Source organism: Cucurbita moschata, unplaced genomic scaffold (genome assembly GCF_002738365.1).
Source record: "Cucurbita moschata cultivar Rifu unplaced genomic scaffold, Cmos_1.0 Cmo_Scf00086, whole genome shotgun sequence".
In the NCBI taxonomy this organism is placed as follows: domain Eukaryota; kingdom Viridiplantae; phylum Streptophyta; class Magnoliopsida; order Cucurbitales; family Cucurbitaceae; genus Cucurbita; species Cucurbita moschata.
The window spans coordinates 16,295-35,713 of NW_019268602.1; the positions used below are offsets into that span (position 1 = coordinate 16,295).

At 36.8% G+C, this 19,419-nt stretch overlaps 2 protein-coding genes across 7 annotated transcripts; both read right to left on the minus strand.

Annotated features, from left to right (window-relative positions):
* Positions 1 to 96: 96 nt before the first annotated feature.
* LOC111439088 lies at positions 97 to 13,717 on the minus strand. 3 transcript variants are annotated; one of them, XM_023076805.1, is made up of 19 exons: positions 13,148 to 13,717; positions 12,479 to 12,878; positions 12,286 to 12,360; positions 12,105 to 12,167; positions 10,900 to 11,109; positions 9,768 to 10,379; positions 8,821 to 9,576; positions 6,655 to 6,939; positions 6,385 to 6,540; positions 5,471 to 5,883; positions 4,792 to 5,004; positions 4,491 to 4,737; positions 4,093 to 4,398; positions 2,987 to 3,755; positions 2,798 to 2,856; positions 1,757 to 2,269; positions 1,231 to 1,269; positions 853 to 1,068; positions 97 to 558 (listed from the first exon to the last, which is right to left on the minus strand). In XM_023076805.1, the coding sequence occupies exons 1-18, from the start codon at positions 13,519 to 13,521 to the stop codon at positions 883 to 885; spliced, it is 5,676 nt and encodes a 1,891-aa protein (XP_022932573.1). In that variant the 5' UTR covers positions 13,522 to 13,717; the 3' UTR covers positions 97 to 558; positions 853 to 882. The 3 variants fall into 3 exon arrangements, with proteins under 3 accessions (XP_022932573.1, XP_022932571.1, XP_022932572.1); XM_023076803.1 differs by having other exon boundaries at positions 4,491 to 5,004; XM_023076804.1 differs by lacking the exon at positions 97 to 558 and adding an exon at positions 566 to 739 and having other exon boundaries at positions 4,491 to 5,004.
* A 1,233-nt stretch (positions 13,718 to 14,950) lies between these two features.
* LOC111439097 (protein ENHANCED DISEASE RESISTANCE 2-like) lies at positions 14,951 to 17,670 on the minus strand. Of its 4 annotated transcripts, none has more exons than XM_023076820.1 (3): positions 17,350 to 17,670; positions 17,196 to 17,240; positions 14,951 to 15,958 (listed from the first exon to the last, which is right to left on the minus strand). In XM_023076820.1, exon 3 carries the CDS (start codon positions 15,948 to 15,950, stop codon positions 15,111 to 15,113), a length of 840 nt encoding a protein of 279 aa, XP_022932588.1. In that variant the 5' UTR covers positions 15,951 to 15,958; positions 17,196 to 17,240; positions 17,350 to 17,670; the 3' UTR covers positions 14,951 to 15,110. The 4 variants fall into 4 exon arrangements, with proteins under 4 accessions (XP_022932588.1, XP_022932587.1, XP_022932586.1 ...); XM_023076819.1 differs by having other exon boundaries at positions 17,185 to 17,240; positions 17,350 to 17,669; XM_023076818.1 differs by having other exon boundaries at positions 17,196 to 17,670.
* Between the last annotated feature and the right edge of the window lie 1,749 nt (positions 17,671 to 19,419).

Here is a 19,419-nt window from a genome sequence, read left to right on the forward strand (position 1 = left end):
TCGCATATCAAACGTGCAAACAAGAACATAAAAGGAGAAGCAAAATTCCTTTACATTTATATAATGAACAACAATAATCTGAGCAATTCAAGAAAGAAAAACAAAGGGAATAACGATTATATTAATAAATACATACAGTTAGCCCTAACAAGCTTCTCAAATAATTACAAAGATACAACTGCTAATATCTTCAAATTCTACCTTCCCCAAATCCCCAACTCAGTCTATTAATTACAAATATACCACTAAATATTCCCAACATATCTCTGTTAGTATTCCTAACTCATGGTTACAAGAGGTGAGTATATATCCTTTAGGGTGAGGGCTCGGGGTAGACTCGAACAAAGCCACGGAAACGAGGATGGGAGAATGGACCCCGGCCAAAAACAAATGAGGGCAGAGATCACCACCAACATGTTAAAATCAAAAAACAAGCAAAGCCGAGTGATGAATGCCACCTGCTGATTCCGAGCAGCCGAAAATGGGTAAACGCCAATCGCACAGAGCTTCCAGCAATGCTATGGCGTGCTTTTTTTCAGCAGAGTTTCAATAGACAACCCTATGAGAGAGCACATTCGTCAAGAGTTTAAAGCCAAAAACAAGCAGGGTGAGACGTTGTGGATCGTTATAGATTACGTCAACAAGTTTCTAACCGTGTTCTTTTTGTCGAACGGTTGTAAATTGCAAATCATACATTAGAAAAAAATACATGTCAACCAGGAATGCAAGTGCATGGTTTCTGATACATTTGATGGGAAAAAAGAGTTAAGAACATTGCATTTCATTCCAACAAAAATAAGCCAAATATTTTCAGAGAGTGCAGGAAAAGAAAGGGCATCAGATATAAGTTACCTGCGCAATGAGCATGGGGGGCATGGCTACCTACAGCAGCGAGGTACTCATGGGATTTGCAAAGTAGTGATCATGGCAAACAAACTTCGAGTCTCTGTGGCTCGTGCCGAGGAGCGTTCCAAGAATACCAGGGGGGCCACTGAACGTACGTTGATACATCTTCCTCACTATGAGGTGCTTATCTAATATCATCAACTCTAACAGCTTCTTACAACTCTGAGAGGAGAGATGGTGCCAATAAATACTTCGCACAATCATATATTTGGAAAACTAATCAACTTCAACAGGCACATTTTGTAAAAGAATACGCATGTGTTTTTATTGCAATCATGAGTTCAGATGGAATTTTGAAGGAATATATTTGAAATTTTAGAATACCTGGGGATTCAAGACGTTCATCCGTCGTATAATCGCAACCTAACAAAAAATGCATAGGAAAAAAAAAACGAAAAAAGAAGCATTATCAGAAACAAGCATGAAAGGATGACAAGGTAACAAGAAGAAGACTCATTATTTTCAAAATAATGCAAAATGTGAGATGAACAGCCTAATAAGTAACTAATACAACATTATTCTCAAAATCATGCAATGCGCGGTTAAGACTCATTATCCGAAGTTCGATCTCTTATCTTCTTTACATACCCAATTAGCATTTGAAAAGCCGTCGATCATAAATAATCCATATATATACAATTCCACATTCGGGTGACACTCTTCGTTCCAAATTGTTCATCTAAATTCTCGTTTTTCAAATCACTCATGAATTGTGCTTTTAGCCCATCTGACTTGTGAAAGCAAAAGAGTTTTCCAGTCTCCATCCAAGCAAAGAACTTAGATGTTTTGATTCATACCTCCAACAAATCGTTGCTGAAAGATATAAGATCAGAAAATGAGAAAATCATACCTCCAGTATTCCTGGGTTTTGCATTACAATTCCTAAGATCCGCCTTCTAAGCCCCTTGTAGACAATTTTGTTAGTCGTCCCGTCTCCGTTTATCCATGGGAGTATTGGCATATTCAAACCATCAGAAGAGGCGCAAAACAATCCATTCTCATTCCCTGTTGTGTTTAAAATGGTTTTCTCCTTGGGATTGCGTTGATGCATACTGCTAGTTTGACTTTCCTTTGTGTTGTCATCAACTTCTGGAGGAAGATTGAGAACCGTTACTTTGTGCACCTCACCAACAACCATTTTATTTTCCATCTGGGAATTTGCAGCAACAGACATGTGATTATCTGGATTCTTCTCCCCAATGTTGTAGTTTTCTGGATGGAAAACCAATTGGCCATTACTTCTTCCAAGCATATCGACTGATGAGGGAGTAGCACGGTTTCGATTCGAACCAGATATCGATGTCAAAAAGTACTTGGGACGATATAAAGCATCAACAATTCGAGTACTGTCAAATGAATTCACCTGTACAAAATGCAAAATTAAAATAACTCAACTTCAAACCTAACTTTCTACATCCCACCACAAAATACAAAAGCTAGCCCAAAACTTTTAAGCTCAAGGAAATCGATTAGGTTAGTGCCTAGAGGTTGTACAATGTTACACTACACGTAATAATAGAAAATTCGTACTGAGCCATCAGTGTCAATGCTTCTTTTCATGCTTTCTTTTTTTCAACTAGAAATGATTTTCTAAAACAAAAATGGCCCCTCAAGGTGGTGGTATGGTGTCGTTTTTTCTTTTACCCTCTCGCTCAAGGCCTGAAACACTGCTCGAGTGTATAAGTTGTAGATCGATTAATGCCTATAAAGCATAAAAAAGATACTTTGCCCTGTTCTTGGTTTAATGATTAGCCCACATTTCTTACCCCCCACCCCAAAAAAACCATATAATGGATAAAGCCAGGACATAAACCAACGTTAAGATGGGAATATGATTACAGAATAAAACAAATACTATAAGCAATCAAATTACCACGAAAGGCATACTAACCTTCAGCACCCGTTGGAATGTTTGAAGAACATCAACGATAAGTTGAGGCAGCTTGTCTCCTAATTCAGTCGTAAGATACGGCTTTTCAGTAACAACACAATACTGATCCTAAAGATTAACTCATTTCATGGATTGAAATCACATGTAAAGAAAATAGCTAAAAACATGCAAAAATTATGGAATCTATACCTTGTAAATTAGCCACCTGGGAAACTTCCTCTATGCTTAAACCCTGGTCACCAGCCAACTGAATTGCAGAATAAACCAACCCAAAGACCTCTGGAGAGATGACACTCATTTGTTCTTGACAACAACCTACCGACATCAAATGATCTGCAAAATCTGTCATAGCTTGCCAAGTTGACTCACCACGATTTCCTAGAGATACAACCCCATCTGTATCGTACAGTGATTCCACATTGTCAAATGAAATACTGTTGTGAGTAGGTGAAACGTGAAATCTATAATTCCCACCAAAATGTTGGTCTTCAATACAATTCCAACTATCTGACAGCTCCATGGCATCTGTTCTTAAAATTGTAGTACGACAAACAGAAACCAAAATCCCAGGAAAACCTTTTTCTCGACGAGAAATAATTTCACCCTCTGCTGGTGCAAATTTCATCTTCTTAGCCCGAGTGTCCACCCACAGTTCACAGCTATCAACTTTTCGTTTTGAACTTCTCAAGTCTTCGGGTTCTCCAACGCCATCGTTGGGCAAGCAAGAAGAAATAGACAACTCTCCTGAAGAAACTAGAGCAAACAAATGGAAAATATCTCCGCATTGTAAATCAGAAGGAATATTAATCCCATTCTCCACGAGATCTTTGTCTTTTTCATGCAGAAACTTAGAAAATTTGGAAGCTCTCTCTCCAGTGTTCGCTGGAAACGGGGACTTTGAAATGCTATGCAGAAAACTTTGTGAGAGCACAAAAGGTTCATTATTGTTGCCTCCAATCTGAAAGAGAATGCCATGGTGAAACTTCCAATCTAGCCAACAAGCTTATGATCAAGGTGTACAAATACATTGAGTGCCATAGGAGAAATAAGGGAAAAAATCAAAATAATGGCTATTTAAGACGCAAACAAAATCATTTAAAGAGAATTAATAGCACAATGGAACAAAAGGCTGAAGTATACATTGAAGAAGCAAGACAATCAGACAAAGAACATGGGTTTTCACATATCACGTTTGATTTTTTGGATAAAGAAAAAAAAAAGTTAAAGAAAGTAGGTAACGAAAAAAGTAAAAATTGGAAAAAAGAAAATCTAATTATTTTGAGCACAAGACTCACCATGATTTTCTTTTCTCTCAGGTGGCTAAAAGCTGAAAAAAGATCATGTTCTGAGTAACGCCTTAAATTTTCAGCAAGGAGATTAGGTACTTCTAGAGCAGTTGAGGTGCTCAAGAAAACAAGCTTAAATAGCTCAACAGCATTAGAAACAGCCAATGATTCAAATACTTCTTTGCTGACATGCCTGCCATTCAAAATCTTCATCAACCGCCGATGAAGGCTTCTTGACTTTGATCTTCCCCTAGAAAATTGACATTGCTCTCCTCCCAGGTCTGCACTCTGAGTGGCAGACGTAAATCCAGATTCCTGGACAACCAAGGGCAAAACAAACAATTAGGCCTAGTACCATTCTAAAAGGGAAAAAGGAAAAGTTGATAAACATGCTCTTCGGCACACACATTTGCATCCAAAAAGTCACCATAGACAGATCCAACTCGTTTTGAGTCCTCCAACATTGTCATTTTCTTGTAATGAAGAACCTCATCAAGGGCCATCTTTACATCTTTATCATCAAAATCATCCCATTGCTCTTCCTGCAGATCCAACTCACTGTAATGTTCACTGTCGCCACTATTCCCATTAAGAGCTTTCCCATTAGAACTTGTTGCGATCACTTTGGGGTCATCTTGATGAACCGATGCATTCCCATTAGAACTTGTTGCGATGACTTTGGGGTCATCTTGATGAACCGATGCGTTCTTCGATTTTTCCAGGTACTTCACGTAATGCTTGCCAAGAATGTTACAAAGCCGCATTACAAGTTTTCTAAATCTTAGACTGCCATTCAGCCATGCCATTCTTTTTTTACAAGTACCTGGAGGTGCTGGCAAGTTAGAGATAGCACACCAATTTGTTCGAGAAAATTTTGCACCTCGAGATGCACGGTATCTGACATATTGGATGATCAATTGCCTGAAAGGATAACAAAAGAATCAAAAAAAGCAAAGATACATGTAAGAAAAGATATCATATTAAAAAGTAACTTAACATTTTTCACTTTCTCGTTAAGAATTCAAGAGTATCTTCACATGAAGCTATGAAAGTCATCATATAATCACATATGCGTATATGTACAGAAGAGAACCTCCAACAACCTATCATATACTTCAGAGAAAACATTTCACACGGTTACTCCTGCTATCTTCACTAGCTTGGATTTCATAACAAAATATGAATTTACAGCTTGTAGCAATTGAACGTGTTTACCCAAAAAAGAACCAAAAGCATGCATTGGCAGACAAGGTAAATGTTAATAAAATTTCCTTCATGGAGATCATATTAATATCATACTAATCTCTAAGGCCTGCAGTTGGAAAAATTGAGGCTTATAATTCATTGTTGATGTTGATATCTCAGGTAGTCATTGTCATCTTATTACCTATCTGTTTCATCAGTCCATATAAACCTTCTTTGACGAGTTGACTTTGTCATTGAAGAAGCAACAGAACAGTGTGCCTCGCCTTCCTCTTTAGACACAAATTCCTCTACAGTTTCTTGATGATCGCCATCCTCAAAAATTTCTTGCGAAGGATTGTTCTGCTCTCCTGAATTAGCAGCCAAATGTTTATCTTTAACATCAGATGAAATAGAAGTTTCAGGAAACGTGGTGACCCTTGCTTCATCCGACTGCTTGCTGACATCATCATACCGTGCACGCTTCCCTGGCCTCTCTTTTGGTAATCTTTTTCTCCTCAATGAATGGCCTTTAATTTTTTGTCTAGACTCCTTGTCTGTCCCTTCATCAAAGCTATTAAGACGTTCCTGTCGCCTATCATAATACACACGTAGAACCTGCAAGTGAAATTTTAGGAGAGAAATGCACACCTTTAATAAAATAATACATTGAGTAAAAGAAAGGCTAGTTCTTTTGAGAATTTACTGGGAAGTACAACAAACAATGCCCAGCTAGGAAACATTACTGAGCTGAGTAAAAGATAGTATTTTTTTTATAAAACAAAAATAAAAGGAAAAAGAAACAGACATTTCATGGATCGATGAAAAGATAGAAAAATCTATCGTCCCTTTACAAAATTTGTTTGCTGCCCAAAAATTTGTTTGTTTCCAATTGACTTTTTAGACATTGCTTAAGATCTCTCGCCTTTCTCAGCTCTATAAATTGTCTGGCAAGTGGTTGCTTTTCATAGATTATTGGCTTTACTAGCTGGCAGACTTTATGGGGAGGTCTCTTCTTTCGGCTGTCCATTTTCAAGGCTTGGTTTAAGTAGTATTTTTTCTTAGCATGAAATCAGACGTTGAAAAGAGTAATTTAGAATATACAAATAACAATATTACCTGTTCTAATGTCAGATTAAGATCCTTTGCTATTTTGTCACACTCTCTATATGAAAGTTTTGCACTTGGATCCCTCCTTGCCACAAGCTCCAGGAGTGCAGCACGCTGTTCGGCTGTCATAACCCGAACTGAAGCCCATGAACGGAAAAGAAATGCCTGATGAGAAAAAGAAAACATTGACGTGATGGGATCATTAGAACCGAAAACTACATTAATTTCGAACTATAAATGACTATTAATAGGCATGCTGCTAAAAGTTTAAATAATTACCTCGCGAACAGCAGACCCAGGAAATGCAAGCAGAGCAGATCTAGGATCAGCCGTGGCATAGCAATACTCAAAAGTTTGCCAATACTCATTGACAGCTTGCCTACTTGACAGCGTAAAGTCATGCCTAATTCTTGGCCGAAGATCTAGACACTTATTCATCAAAGATCTAGTAGCATCTTTTGAAACAGGTTCCTCAATGTAAGGTTTAAGCTCCAGTGCATGTTTTAAAGTGGCACGGCCACAATCATTGACATTGCCTGTATTTGCAGCTACAAACCTAACTAACTGAAATAAGGAATAAACTTGTAAGGGTACTTCAGCTCGAATTCAAACAAAAAAAAAACAATCATCATGCTTGATGTTTCAGTACAAATCATATTGTACTGTCGGCATCACGAGTCTCATGATCTAACACCAACCAGAGTAATAGATCCTATAAACCAACATTCAGTTTTCATACACAAATGCAAGTTCAAAATTACAACGAAATATAAAAATATTAGAACATCTAACATGAAAAAAGATTAGAGAAACAAAGATTTTGAAAAAACTAATAATTAAGATGCTTTGGAGGATTGAAAATCAATCATTAATTTTGGAGACAGACATCACGACAAGAAAGAAAAACCAATTCAAGAGATGTGCTCAAATTCTTTATTAACTAATTTTGAAAACAAACTACAGGAAGTATAAATAACAAGACAAAATAAATAAACAAACCCAAACTGAAAATGACAAGTTCCAAGTACTATTCTCGATAGCATAAAAGCTTTAGAAGATTGAAGAACAATCAATTCTCTATTTTGGATTATATTTTTCTTTCAACCAGCATAGCAGAGATCAGAATCAGAAATGCGATTTGCTCTAACCATTTCTGAAAAGGGTAGGTATGATAATTGGTATGCTACGTTTCTAGATGGACTATGTGGTTATCAAAGATAGATAGGTTCTCCATGATAGGAAAGGATCGAAACATTGAGAAAATATGGTGTTTAGTTCTGTTCAAAATATTGGTTTGAGCTTCTCGATCGTTACAAATTTTGTAATAACTCCATATGTTCTATTCTTAATTCTTAAGGTTCTGACTGATCATGTATAAATTTTTTTTAGTTATATTATCCAGTCCCTCATTTGCAGTTTCTATTTGTCCTCCCATAATTATTGATGGACGTTTCCAGACTTTAGTCTTGGCCAGTTGACAAGGATAACTGCTTCAAGGGCCCATAGATTGCTATCTTGACATTTGTTGAGATGGACAAGGCTAAATCCGTATGTAAAATTGATAAAGGGCCTATCCTTCATTGAAGATAGATGGGTATGGCTAACAAATACTACAAGCTTCTCGATGAGGCACTTATTCAATAATCCTCCTCCCAATGAAAGCACACAGCTTCAATATCTATACGATAGAATTTGGAGGACAAATATCACAAGAAAATCTAGTTTTTCTGCTGGAACCTCAGCCGTAACTCCATCAACACTCATGATTCCATTCACAAAAGGCTCCCGAGTATCACTACCTCACCTAGCTGCTGCTTCTAGTGCATGAGAAATTCAGGAACCTAATTCGTATCTTTTGAATTTGCTAGCAAGTTTTGAAATTGGATTCTTGTTTCTTTTGGATGGCAGACCCCTCTCCACACCAAAATTTCCTTTGCTTTCCATGTTATCCTGGAAGGCCACCCTTTCAAAAGGAGAGGGTCCCTCTAGTATGATCAGAGCTTTTCTTTGGTACATATGGATGGAGAGGAACAACAGAACCTTCAAAAATAAGAAATATTTGTTTCCTTTCGTTGGTGTAAAGGGTTTTTTCAGCTCTTGGTTGTTGTAAAGGGTTTTTTCTTTCCTTTCGCAGAGGCTTAAGAGATCTTATGATGAAAATGAAAGGATTTTTTGTAATCCAGTTGCTTGGGAGCTCCTCCCTTTTTGTACTTCCATATTACTAATGAAATATTTGTTTCTAACAGAAAAAACATAGACCGAATGTGCAGACAATGAATCTTACAATACCTATGAACAAGGGCTATTGAAATCTGAAACATAGCATTTCCTAATTTTTTGTTAAAGTAAATTACAATAAACTTGAAATTTTAATACGTGCAAGTATTTCATTAATAACTTATTGACCTCGTGAACTCATATATTAGAAGTGACCATGAAATTTACCTTCAAACGCCGTAAAATATCAATAATCACCGAGAGCCTTCCAGTACCATTAGCATCCATCATATGCTTGTACTCCTCAGGAGCAAGGTCAGCAAGTGACAAACCCCTCTTACATTTATCCAACATATCATCAAATTTTTTAGTAGACCCAACAACTTGAAGGAAAAGCTCAACTGGGATCGACTTAATTGCGTCTTCTAATAAAAATGGCTTGTAGCTAGTGTGAGGATTTTTCAGATCATGGACAAATCTTTCAGATGAGGAAGTACCACCAGAATCATCCGAACAGTTTAGGTAATCCCACAAAAAACAATGAAGCAGCTTTGCACGGATCATTTTTGCCAGTACAAATCCATTTGCACGCATGGCTTCTGATCGTACTGCAGCAATGTCAGGATCCATATAGTGCTGTGTCCTTTGGACACCTTCTAATACAGGAAGCAACACTTTCCTCTTCGCCTTTTTTGAGTTATGACCACGACTTTGGGCTTCAAATGACCTCATTTTATCATGAATTTCACTTAGAAGTTGAGGAGATAAAGTCTCAATAGAAGGATGCAAAATCACCTGGGTGATACGAGTACGGCCACAATTTGTGACAACAGGAACATTGATGTCTATGCATTTACAGTGTCCTTCACTTTGCAATTTGTTTATACTTCGGAAAATAGTTCTTCTATCTGTTGTTGTGGTTTTGTCTGTCTCCTGATCAACAATCCACCTAAAAAGCTCGCCTTTCAAAACAAACTTCTCATCCTACAGGGGAAAAAATATGGGAATACTATTTTAGACAAAGAGCGTAAACCTGTTTGGTACGTATCTGGAAAATTGTCCAGACATATTGAACTTAGAGACGATGTGAGATTGTAAAATCGGTCAATTTCTCTCTAATTACAGATTTAAAACAGTAAGCAATGCAAATTTAACATGTAAATCATTGAGAAAACCTGTAGCCGTTCAAGAATTCTTTGCTCCCTCCTAGCACTACCCACAGTAAGAGGTAAACACGGATACTTCTGATGTGATACAGAAACTGATGATTTTAACAGAGCCGCTGGAGGTGTTATTAATCCAGAGTTTGTTTCGACGCCTGCATTCACTGAACAGGGTTCTACATCAGGATTGGAGCATGTTGGCATAGAAACTGACTCTTGTGGCAAATGGATAACTCTGAGGTCAGTCTCACGATCGCCATGCAGCTTATCATTAACTTCAGTTTTCATTTTTCCATCCCCTGTTGTTCTGCGACTTGCACTGTCAACTTTCAAATTTGTGTCTACAGCCTTTGCAAAGCTACTTTGAGAAGTTGTTTCAGCTAACTTCTTAGTATCATTTACACTGGAAGTATGATTAATGCAATTTTCAATTTCATTATTTGCATCTTTTGATTTATGAAAAAATTGACTATTATATTCAGGCTTGAAATTCCCACGTGTCCACACTCGATAAAGATTGCATTTGTTGTGAGTTTCAGCTTGAAGATGCATTCCAAATCTAGTAAACATATTGACAAGTCGGCCATAGTTTCTTTTGTGATCAATTCCAAGCCTCTTACAAACCTGCACACCACAGACAACAATGGGATTAATGGCTGAAAGGAAACAAAGTTCTTACTTCATAATGACTAAATCAAAATAATACCAGGGGGTTCAAACCCGGGGAAGACATTGAACTCATTATCTAACAGGTGAGTCAAACAATAGAGAGCAAAATAATAAATGCAGTTTAGACATTGTGACTTGGCTATGATCAAATGCAATGATTCTATGTTTCTGCCTTCAAAGATTATGCCTCGATGATATTACAAGACTGACGCCATCTTTCTGTATCGAAAAATGTATCTCCAAAGCCTCAACATTATGAAGTAAAATTTGATGCTAATTTATGACGAGATGAACTACTGAAGTGAAGAGAAAAGTTGAAACATGCTAATAACATTCAGAAGAAAATGACTCGTTGTCGTATGAAATCTCAAGTTTTTTTCATGTTTCAATATCCTGATAAAAAGGCAATGAATCTAAAGAAAAAAACAAAACAAAAAATTGCAGTCCTATAATATTCAAGAAGTAAATAACACACCTCCATCACTGTTATGCCCTCAAAGCCAGCAGCATCAATCATATCATAGATTTGATGCTCTATAGCAAGCTCAGTGAGTTGATCAGTTACTTGACATTTCCTCCCAAATTTCATATGATGTTTATAACCAGAACTATCATCTCCCCCAAGAGCACTTGTCTCAAAACACTTTGGAGAGAACTTCTTTAGCAGACGTAGACAACAATCAAACTGTGAAAAGGCGAAAGAGTTGTATTCAAATGAAATAAACGTAAAGGTAGCAGTTTACAAATGAAAAGAACATAAATGCGAGAAAGATTTAATGAAACATGAGATTCCACTTTACAGAGTTAGAATGTTAGGAAAAACAAGTGACAATAACTTTTTCCCAAGGAAAACAATTACATTAATGAGAAAAGGAGTGAAACCAAGGTCCAACAAAGAGAACACAGTTGAAAAACACAGTTTGATTATTTTGTATGTGAAACCAAGCTTTTATTGAGAAACATGAAAGAATATACAATGATAGAACATAATGGCCTCTAATCCAATAAAATGACAATTCCAAATGATCTGATCAAGATCCTCAAACCCCAGTCGAATGGGAGGAGTCCAATAAAAAAAGGGGCCTCTAATCCAGAATTATCAAACCTAGACGGAAATTAAGAAAATCTTGAGAGATAGAAGCCATTAAAATGACAACTCCAAATGATCTGATCAAAAACGAGCATCCCTCAAGAAAAACGTGAAATATTTCCAACAAGTACAAATGACAATATGGCTATAATAAATAAAAAAATAATTAAATTTGAAAATATGCTCTCTCCACTTCACCCTCCACCTTCGATGGATACCTTTTAAGAAAGAATTTCTGGTGGTTTTGTTTCGTTAATTCTTTCATTCTTCATTTTCAGTATTTGGGCTTCTACTTCTACAGGGGATTTTCTATGCAACTTTTCAAATAGCAAATTTTCTGATCCCAAAACAACTACGTGAAGAATCCCCCCCTAAACATGTATGTTTTGGATATCATACATAATATCGATTGGTAAAAATGTACAAAATTTGCTAGGGAAGATAAGATTAACATCAATAAAATCCTTGGAAAAGTGATACATTGTTACATAGATACTAAAAGAAAATTGTAAAATAGTTTATGTTCAAAACAAAAAAAGGAAGACGTTGTAATGTTAGAAAGACATGCTTTAAAAAAATACCAAGATTACCTTATTGTCCACTTTAGCCTCAAACACCTCAATAATGTGAGCCCTTTCCAATCTATTACAGACCTGGCAGCATATTTTCAACATAAAAAAGTTTTAGAAGTTGGAGCCTCGAGAAGAATTTAACAACAAAAAAACCGGTAGATCAAAACATAACGGCAGGGAAGTGCAAATAAAATCCAACCTCTCTCCAAGCTTTATGCCCTGAAGAAGATCCAGTATAACCAAGATCCTTCTTAATATCAGAAACAACAAGAACCTTCAACAAAAGTAATAATGCAATTAGGACTAATCCAAAATTTCTATAATATCTATCATCAAATGTGTTCACTGTACACAAGTCATTGATAGAGCTGCAAAACATAAATAAAGTTCACCTTTCCATTGGCTGCTTCAAGTTTATCACATATAGCTTCCATTTTTGGTAAATAATCCTTCACAAACACGTCTTCCTTGATGCATTTTACAGGCATACCATCTTCATCAGCGGCACTTTCTACTGGGTCTCCAAGCTGCTCAATATTATTTTCTTCCACAGTAATCCAAAATTTCTGTTGACAGCCCAAATGCTTTGCATATCGGTGCAAGTACATCAAATTGGTACTCACAATTGGACTATTTCTCAACTCCCCAGTATTTACAGCTTCTTTAGTTCGGACAACTGCAGATTGCCTCGTAATTAACCCTTGACACTCAAGGCTCTTCACTACATAAAAGAAGTTTCTTCCTTCAATCCCAAATTCTTTAGCAAGTTGGTTTTGCGTCACTCCATTTTTTCTGCAAGTTATGTATTGGATATTACTTTTCCTAGGTAATTAGAGTACTAGATAACCGGTTACAACTAATTCAAATATTTCATAGCTTGTTGCCTTAGTGGATGGGCCTAAAATGACAACAAAACGTTTGATCGTAGATATCCATAAATGAGTCCCAGGAAACATAAACAGAACATCTCATAAAAAAAACACCAAAATTCATAATCACATATACATGCACGACAAATGAAGGCTGCAGAATAAGCCAAATCAAGCCTACACAGAGCGTACCTAGCAATAGCGAGGCGCTCAAGGACACGTCTCTGATGGGCGGACATGTTGGAACTGGCTGATCGCACATTGTAGAGCCCTACAAAGTTATCCCTCAAATACTCTTTGCCCATAACCTTCACATTCAACCTTTCCGCGTTTTCGAAAGACCGGATAGATGGGTCCTTAGCATCATAGGTCACCTTGCCAGCATCGAATTGCAAGGATGGGATGCTACGGAGTTGGGTCCAGACAGCAGTCTTGACACCATTGGAGAGGTCGAGGCCGGAAGCTGAGAGAGAGGGTTCGAGCCTGGACCACAGATTGCGGAGAGTGAGTCCGTTCTGACCCTGTGAGCAAATTTCTTCGACGGCGGAGGAGACAATTACGTCCATAGTAAGCAGTCAGCAGGCGGAGAGTTTGGTTGTGAATGTACGGAGAAAGAGCATTGTTTTCCGATCAAGGCCGCGACTCGCCGGAGAAACAGAACGCAGAAACGAAATTCGGCGGGAATGGGGGAAGGGTGTCGAATGCCCTTTCGACTGTATAATCTTAAATTCCTCGAAATCGCTCGAATTATAAAACTCGAGAACGAAGAATCCCTATACTTATTACTTGCTTTTTTACTTTTGACTTTAAATATATTTAAAATGATGATTTATTTTTAATATTTTTTCTTTAAATTAGTAAAATTTAAATAATATTTAGACTTTTTTAGCTTTAAAATACTGTTATAAAGATAAAGGGTATTTAAAAAATAATAATAATAATTTAGTTTATGGGTGTTATTAAAAAAATTACGAAATATTTTCTACACTTAAAAATAAATATTTAAGTAGCAGTACTACCATTTGATAGATTTTTTTTTTCAACTTTTTTCTCTTTTTTTGTTAAAATTAGTGGATAAATCTCGTTTAAATTTATTATGAGACAAAAATAGCATTAAATTTCATTAAAATTGAAGAATTCTTTGAAAATCGATATAATTTGGGGGGTTACGTCCATCAGGAGGCCCAGCGTAAGGCTCACGGCCCAATACATCAAGATCCAACAATACAGGCCCAAAACACTCATCTTCAAATTCCAAATTCTTGTCCTTGGGCCCAGGCCCATAACCTGGCAGTAAGGTGCAATGTCATGCTGCACAGGGCTGAAATCATGGTCGCAAACAGAGCCCATTTAAAATGCCTCCATAACTATAAAGCCCAGGCCCAGCATAAGGCCCCACGGCCCAACTCATCAAGCTCCAAGAACTCAGGCCCAAAAGTCTCATATTCAGATTCCAAATTCCAAAGCCCAAACGGCTTTGACTGTCCTTGGGCCGACGGCCCATAACTTGGCTGTAAGGTGCAATGTCATGCTTCACAGGGCTGAAATCATGGTCCCAAACAGGGCCCATTTCAAATGGGTCCATTACTACAAAGCTCAGGCCCATAGTAAGCTAACTCAGGCCCAAACATCTCATCTTCCAATTCCAAATCTCAAAGCCCAAAGCACAAACGGCATTGATTGTCCTCGGCCCAACGGCCCATAACATGCTGCAAGAATGTTTGGGCTAACGGCCCATTATCAGGCCCAAAACATTTTCCGTTTTCGTTTGTAAGAATTTTTTTAGTACAACAAGAATACGTACTCCTTTTGTTCACTGCATGATGTTATTTTTACAAGTAATTTTTGAATGTCAATATATCCCAGTCATTTTTTAGATGGTGTTGACAAAGGTAGAAAATAGCTTCTTCTTTTTTTTTTTTTTTTTTTTTTTTACTTGCTTCAATAATTTACCGATTTTCTTTTCTTAATACAATAAATATAGAATATGGAGAATTAAACCTTTGACCACAATGATAAATATAGCTGATCTCAAATTAAGTACAAGTTCTAACAATGAGAAACATCATGATAAATGACAGGAGCATTAAGTATTAAAATATATATTTAACCTCAACAAATCTTAATCAATAATCAATGAGTAAATAGAAATACCTTACCGAACTGATTTCCACAGCCCTGTAGCCATAGAAGATTGCAGACTGGTAGCATCACTCTCCAACCAAATAGATGCCTCCATTGGCATAGCTGAAGCAGGATTCAGATCAGAGAATCTAAAACACCCGAGAACTCGTTCAGGAAGCTCACATTTTGTTTGACCTTCAATCAGAAACGCTACATCAGCTGTCATGGCTGTGAAGTAACCAAACACCAAATGAAACATGGCCTTCGCCACAATATTCGATCCAATGTCGATGTCGACTTCAAAAAAGTTGTCGCCTACGACGTATTTACACGAAAGCATACGCCCGACCACGCAGATCGCTTGCTCCCCAACAGCCTTTTTCACAATCCAAGGGCCTTTTATAATATCAGCAATCATTTTAAGCCTCGAGTTTCTGAAGTGGTCGTCACCTTTAAGGAACTGGTCGATCAAGGAGCCTTTGGTAATGGGCTCTGTGGATGCAAAGTAAGAAACAATGTTGTAATTCTCTTTGCTTGGAAGTTGTAGATTAAACGCCCAGATAAAAGGCCTTGGACCTGTAGGAAATGAATCCTCAATAGCCTTCTGAACACGACTGTTTGGATGGTTCAATATCTCTCCAATCTTTGCAGAACTCCTTATCCAGTCGAACCCGAGAGGTTTTAGAAGCGTTTCGCCTGCAGGAACTTTCACCTTAGTTGAAAAATACTCTGGACCTCTCACCAGGAACTTGTCCCCATGGGGAGAACCCCAACAATTTGAATGGTCAGCATTTGCACCAAGAAATGGAACATTCCCTCCTGATTTCACTCTTTCAATCCATTCAAGCTCATCTTCACCAACATTTGCCATAAGTCATCCTACATACAGTAATATATAATTCAATTGTTCAATTGGCGAAGTACAAAGATATCTAAGGAAAACGGCAAGGAATTTATGTAAAAGAGAGAAGAACTCATTCTATGCTTCTAGTCTGATATGCCATGTTGAGTAAAGGGAATCCAAAAATATTGAGAATTTAATATGAGGAACATTCATTGTTGTAACGGAAGCGAAAGCAAAATCGATCGCATTCACACACCCTCAAACAGAAATTAAACAAAGAGACACAAAAATTTATGTGATTCGGAGAGAAGAAATTCCCCAACATCCACGGGTAGCAACCAATCTTAATAATCAAAGTGTTTAGAAAGTGTATATCTCACACTCTTGCACTACAAAGTCTCTCAACAAAACTCCTCCAAAATGTCACTCAACAAATACAAAAATTACACTCAAACTCAATCAAACTCAATACTTCTCAACCAGCCTAGACAATCCTTTATATAGGCATACAAGCATTAATGTCATACATGAATTAAGATGATTCATCTATCAAAATGGAAGATAAACCAAAAGGGTGATGAACCAAATAAATGAGAGTTATGAACTAATAAATGCCAATACATGAGATGCTTGAACATATTCTTAATTGACAACTTACAACACATTCGTGTTTGACAAGAGTAAGTTCTTTACACTGCCTGATTTCTATGTCAATTGAGCTCAGAAATTGAAAGGAAAACAACATAGAATTGCCATGAAAACTAAAATCCCCTACATCTTACTTCATTGCAGACAACGAACCTTTAATCATTCCCCAAGTGAACTTTCAATCACCAATAGCTTTACATTAAGTGAAAATTTTGACGAAATATGAATAAGAACAGAGTTAAAAGTGGAATATAAAACAACAATTTCTGTTTCATGTATTCAAGCAGTTCATAGTCACTATTACTTCTAAGCCAATTCAGCTGATAATCACGTAATTTTCCTCTAATCACCACTCAACTATGAACATGACAATGAACTCAATCATAACAAGGAGTCCAAATTCACAGAACATGGAAAGGTATCATCAATCCAAAACTCAACTACTACAAACCAAACAACTCAATAACCACAATTTCATCTCTCGACAGTCAAGCGCACGATAATTTAGCAAAACTAAACTTGCAAGAGCACAGTTCCAATCTCAGATGAATAGTAAACAAAATTGGTAAGAAAAGGCTTCAATAATTTACAAGAAACCGAAGCAAATCCATACCAACGACTTACGAGCGCGCAATCGAAGAAACAGGAGAAAGCAACCTCAATCGCAAGCTGCAGAGCAGAGATTCCAGCAATGACAACGCACTAAAAACCCTAACCAGAGAAAAAGAAAGAACAAAACCACGCAATCTTGGAAGAAATTTCAACTTCTACCATCTACCTTAGTAAGAACAATCTTCTCAAAATTTCCACATGTTGTTTTCATTGAAACGCTTGGAGATTGAAAAAGTAGAGCAAACGACTTGTTTGTTTCTCCACTTTCAGAGCTTTGAGAAGATTCGTGATTTAGGTGGAGCTTGGTTGCTTTAGAACAAAGAAAAGCATCTGAAGAACCGTTGCGGCCATTGAAGGAAGGATGGAAGGCTCCGGAAAAGACGAAAACTCAAAGGTCAAGCATTAATGGCGATCAATAAAGAACCATTGCTACTTTCTGCATAAATTCAATGAGAGATGGTCTCTTACAATTGGCTGTTGATAAATTGAATGAAGATTTTATTGAAAGGATTCCTAACTCTAGTGCATTTAATTTCCATGGACACGTAGGTATTTCTTTATTTCCACGTCATTTTCACCACATATGAACGAGAGGAATAGTCCTAAGTTCACTAATTAACGACGAGGACGTTAGGCCCCGAATGGGAGTGAATTACATCAACTGGAGAGGAGAATGACGAGCACATTGGACCCTGAAGGAGTGAATTGTGAGATCACATATCTCAAGTTTGAACTATTACACCAAGTGGATCAAGAGCTGTATGCTACGGATCACTCGAACCTTGATACATTTTTTGTACTTACGAACTAGATGTAATGACCCAGATCTACCGCTACCAGCGGTTGTCCTCTTTGAGCTTTCACTTTCGGGCTTCCCCTCAAGGCTTTAAAACCCGTATGCTAGGGGAAGGTTTTCACACCCTTATAAATGGTGGTTTGTTCTCCTCCCCAATCAATGTGGGACATCACAATCCACCCCCCTTCGGGGCCCAGTGTCCTCGCTGTCACTCGTTCCTTTATCCAATCAATTTGAGACCGCCCCCAAATCCACCCCATTTTAGGGTCCACGTCCTTACTGACACACTGTCGTGGGACATCACACTAGATAAGAGCGCATACTGGGTAGGTTAGAAAAATCTCTTAGACCAACCCGAAATTTAAAATTAAATTATCGAGTTTTTTTTTAATCACGTGTTAGTGTATACATTTGTCTCATTACGTTATTCCTAGCATCTCAATGCTAGTCCGGACAATTTAAAATATCTTAAATTTTGTTGGTATAAAAAGAATTAATAATACATACAATTTAAAATCATTCTAAAATTAAATCAGCTTTATTAAAAAGGATATTATAAGATTTATATTTAATGCATTAAAGAAATTAAAATACGTGTAATATAAGCTTAAGAAGATAAAAGTAAATAATTAAAATATGCCACTTTTTAATATAAAATTAATATATTTTTTTCTATTCTAAATTATAATATCCAAGAAGGGATTATAGTCATAATATTTAAATTAAATTTTATTTTAAAACTCTTTTTAAGATAATTAAATTTTTAATTTTTAATATTTGATTTGATTTGTGGATATTTATTTACATTTTGAAATAAAAAAAAATGAGAATATAATTAAAAATAATATTAACCTTCCAAATTAAATTCAAATGGGTAAATATTGGCGTAGTTCAACGTATTACGAAAAGAAGGAATTAATGGAAACAGAAATAAGCGTTCAATGGAAAGTTGTTGAGGTCACCAAGTGAGGTGATCCCATTTTTAGGGGTCAGTTTCGACTCCTAGTATATCCCTTAAATTTAATATACAATTGTATTTTAAAAAATTATTCCTTACCTCACTCAAAAAATTTAGTCTAATCCCTAACGTGGGTCCCAACCCAAACATATTTGTCCTGGCTTTCTCATTTATATTTGTGACCCGTTTCTATTCTCGTTCGTTATAATCATTCTCTAAATTTGCCCGAACAAAGTATACCATAAGGCTCGATTCCTTTCTCTAGAGTCCTCGAACACAAAGAACATCCTTTGTTATTCTATTGTCATGGCTAAGTTTAGGGCATGACTCTGATACCCGGTTAGAAATCACAGATCTTCACAATGGTATAATATTGTCCACTTTGAGTATAAGCTCTCGTGACATTGCTTTGACCTTCTCCAAAAGGCCTCGTACCAATGGAGATGTATTATTTTCTTATAAACTCATGATCATTCCCTAAA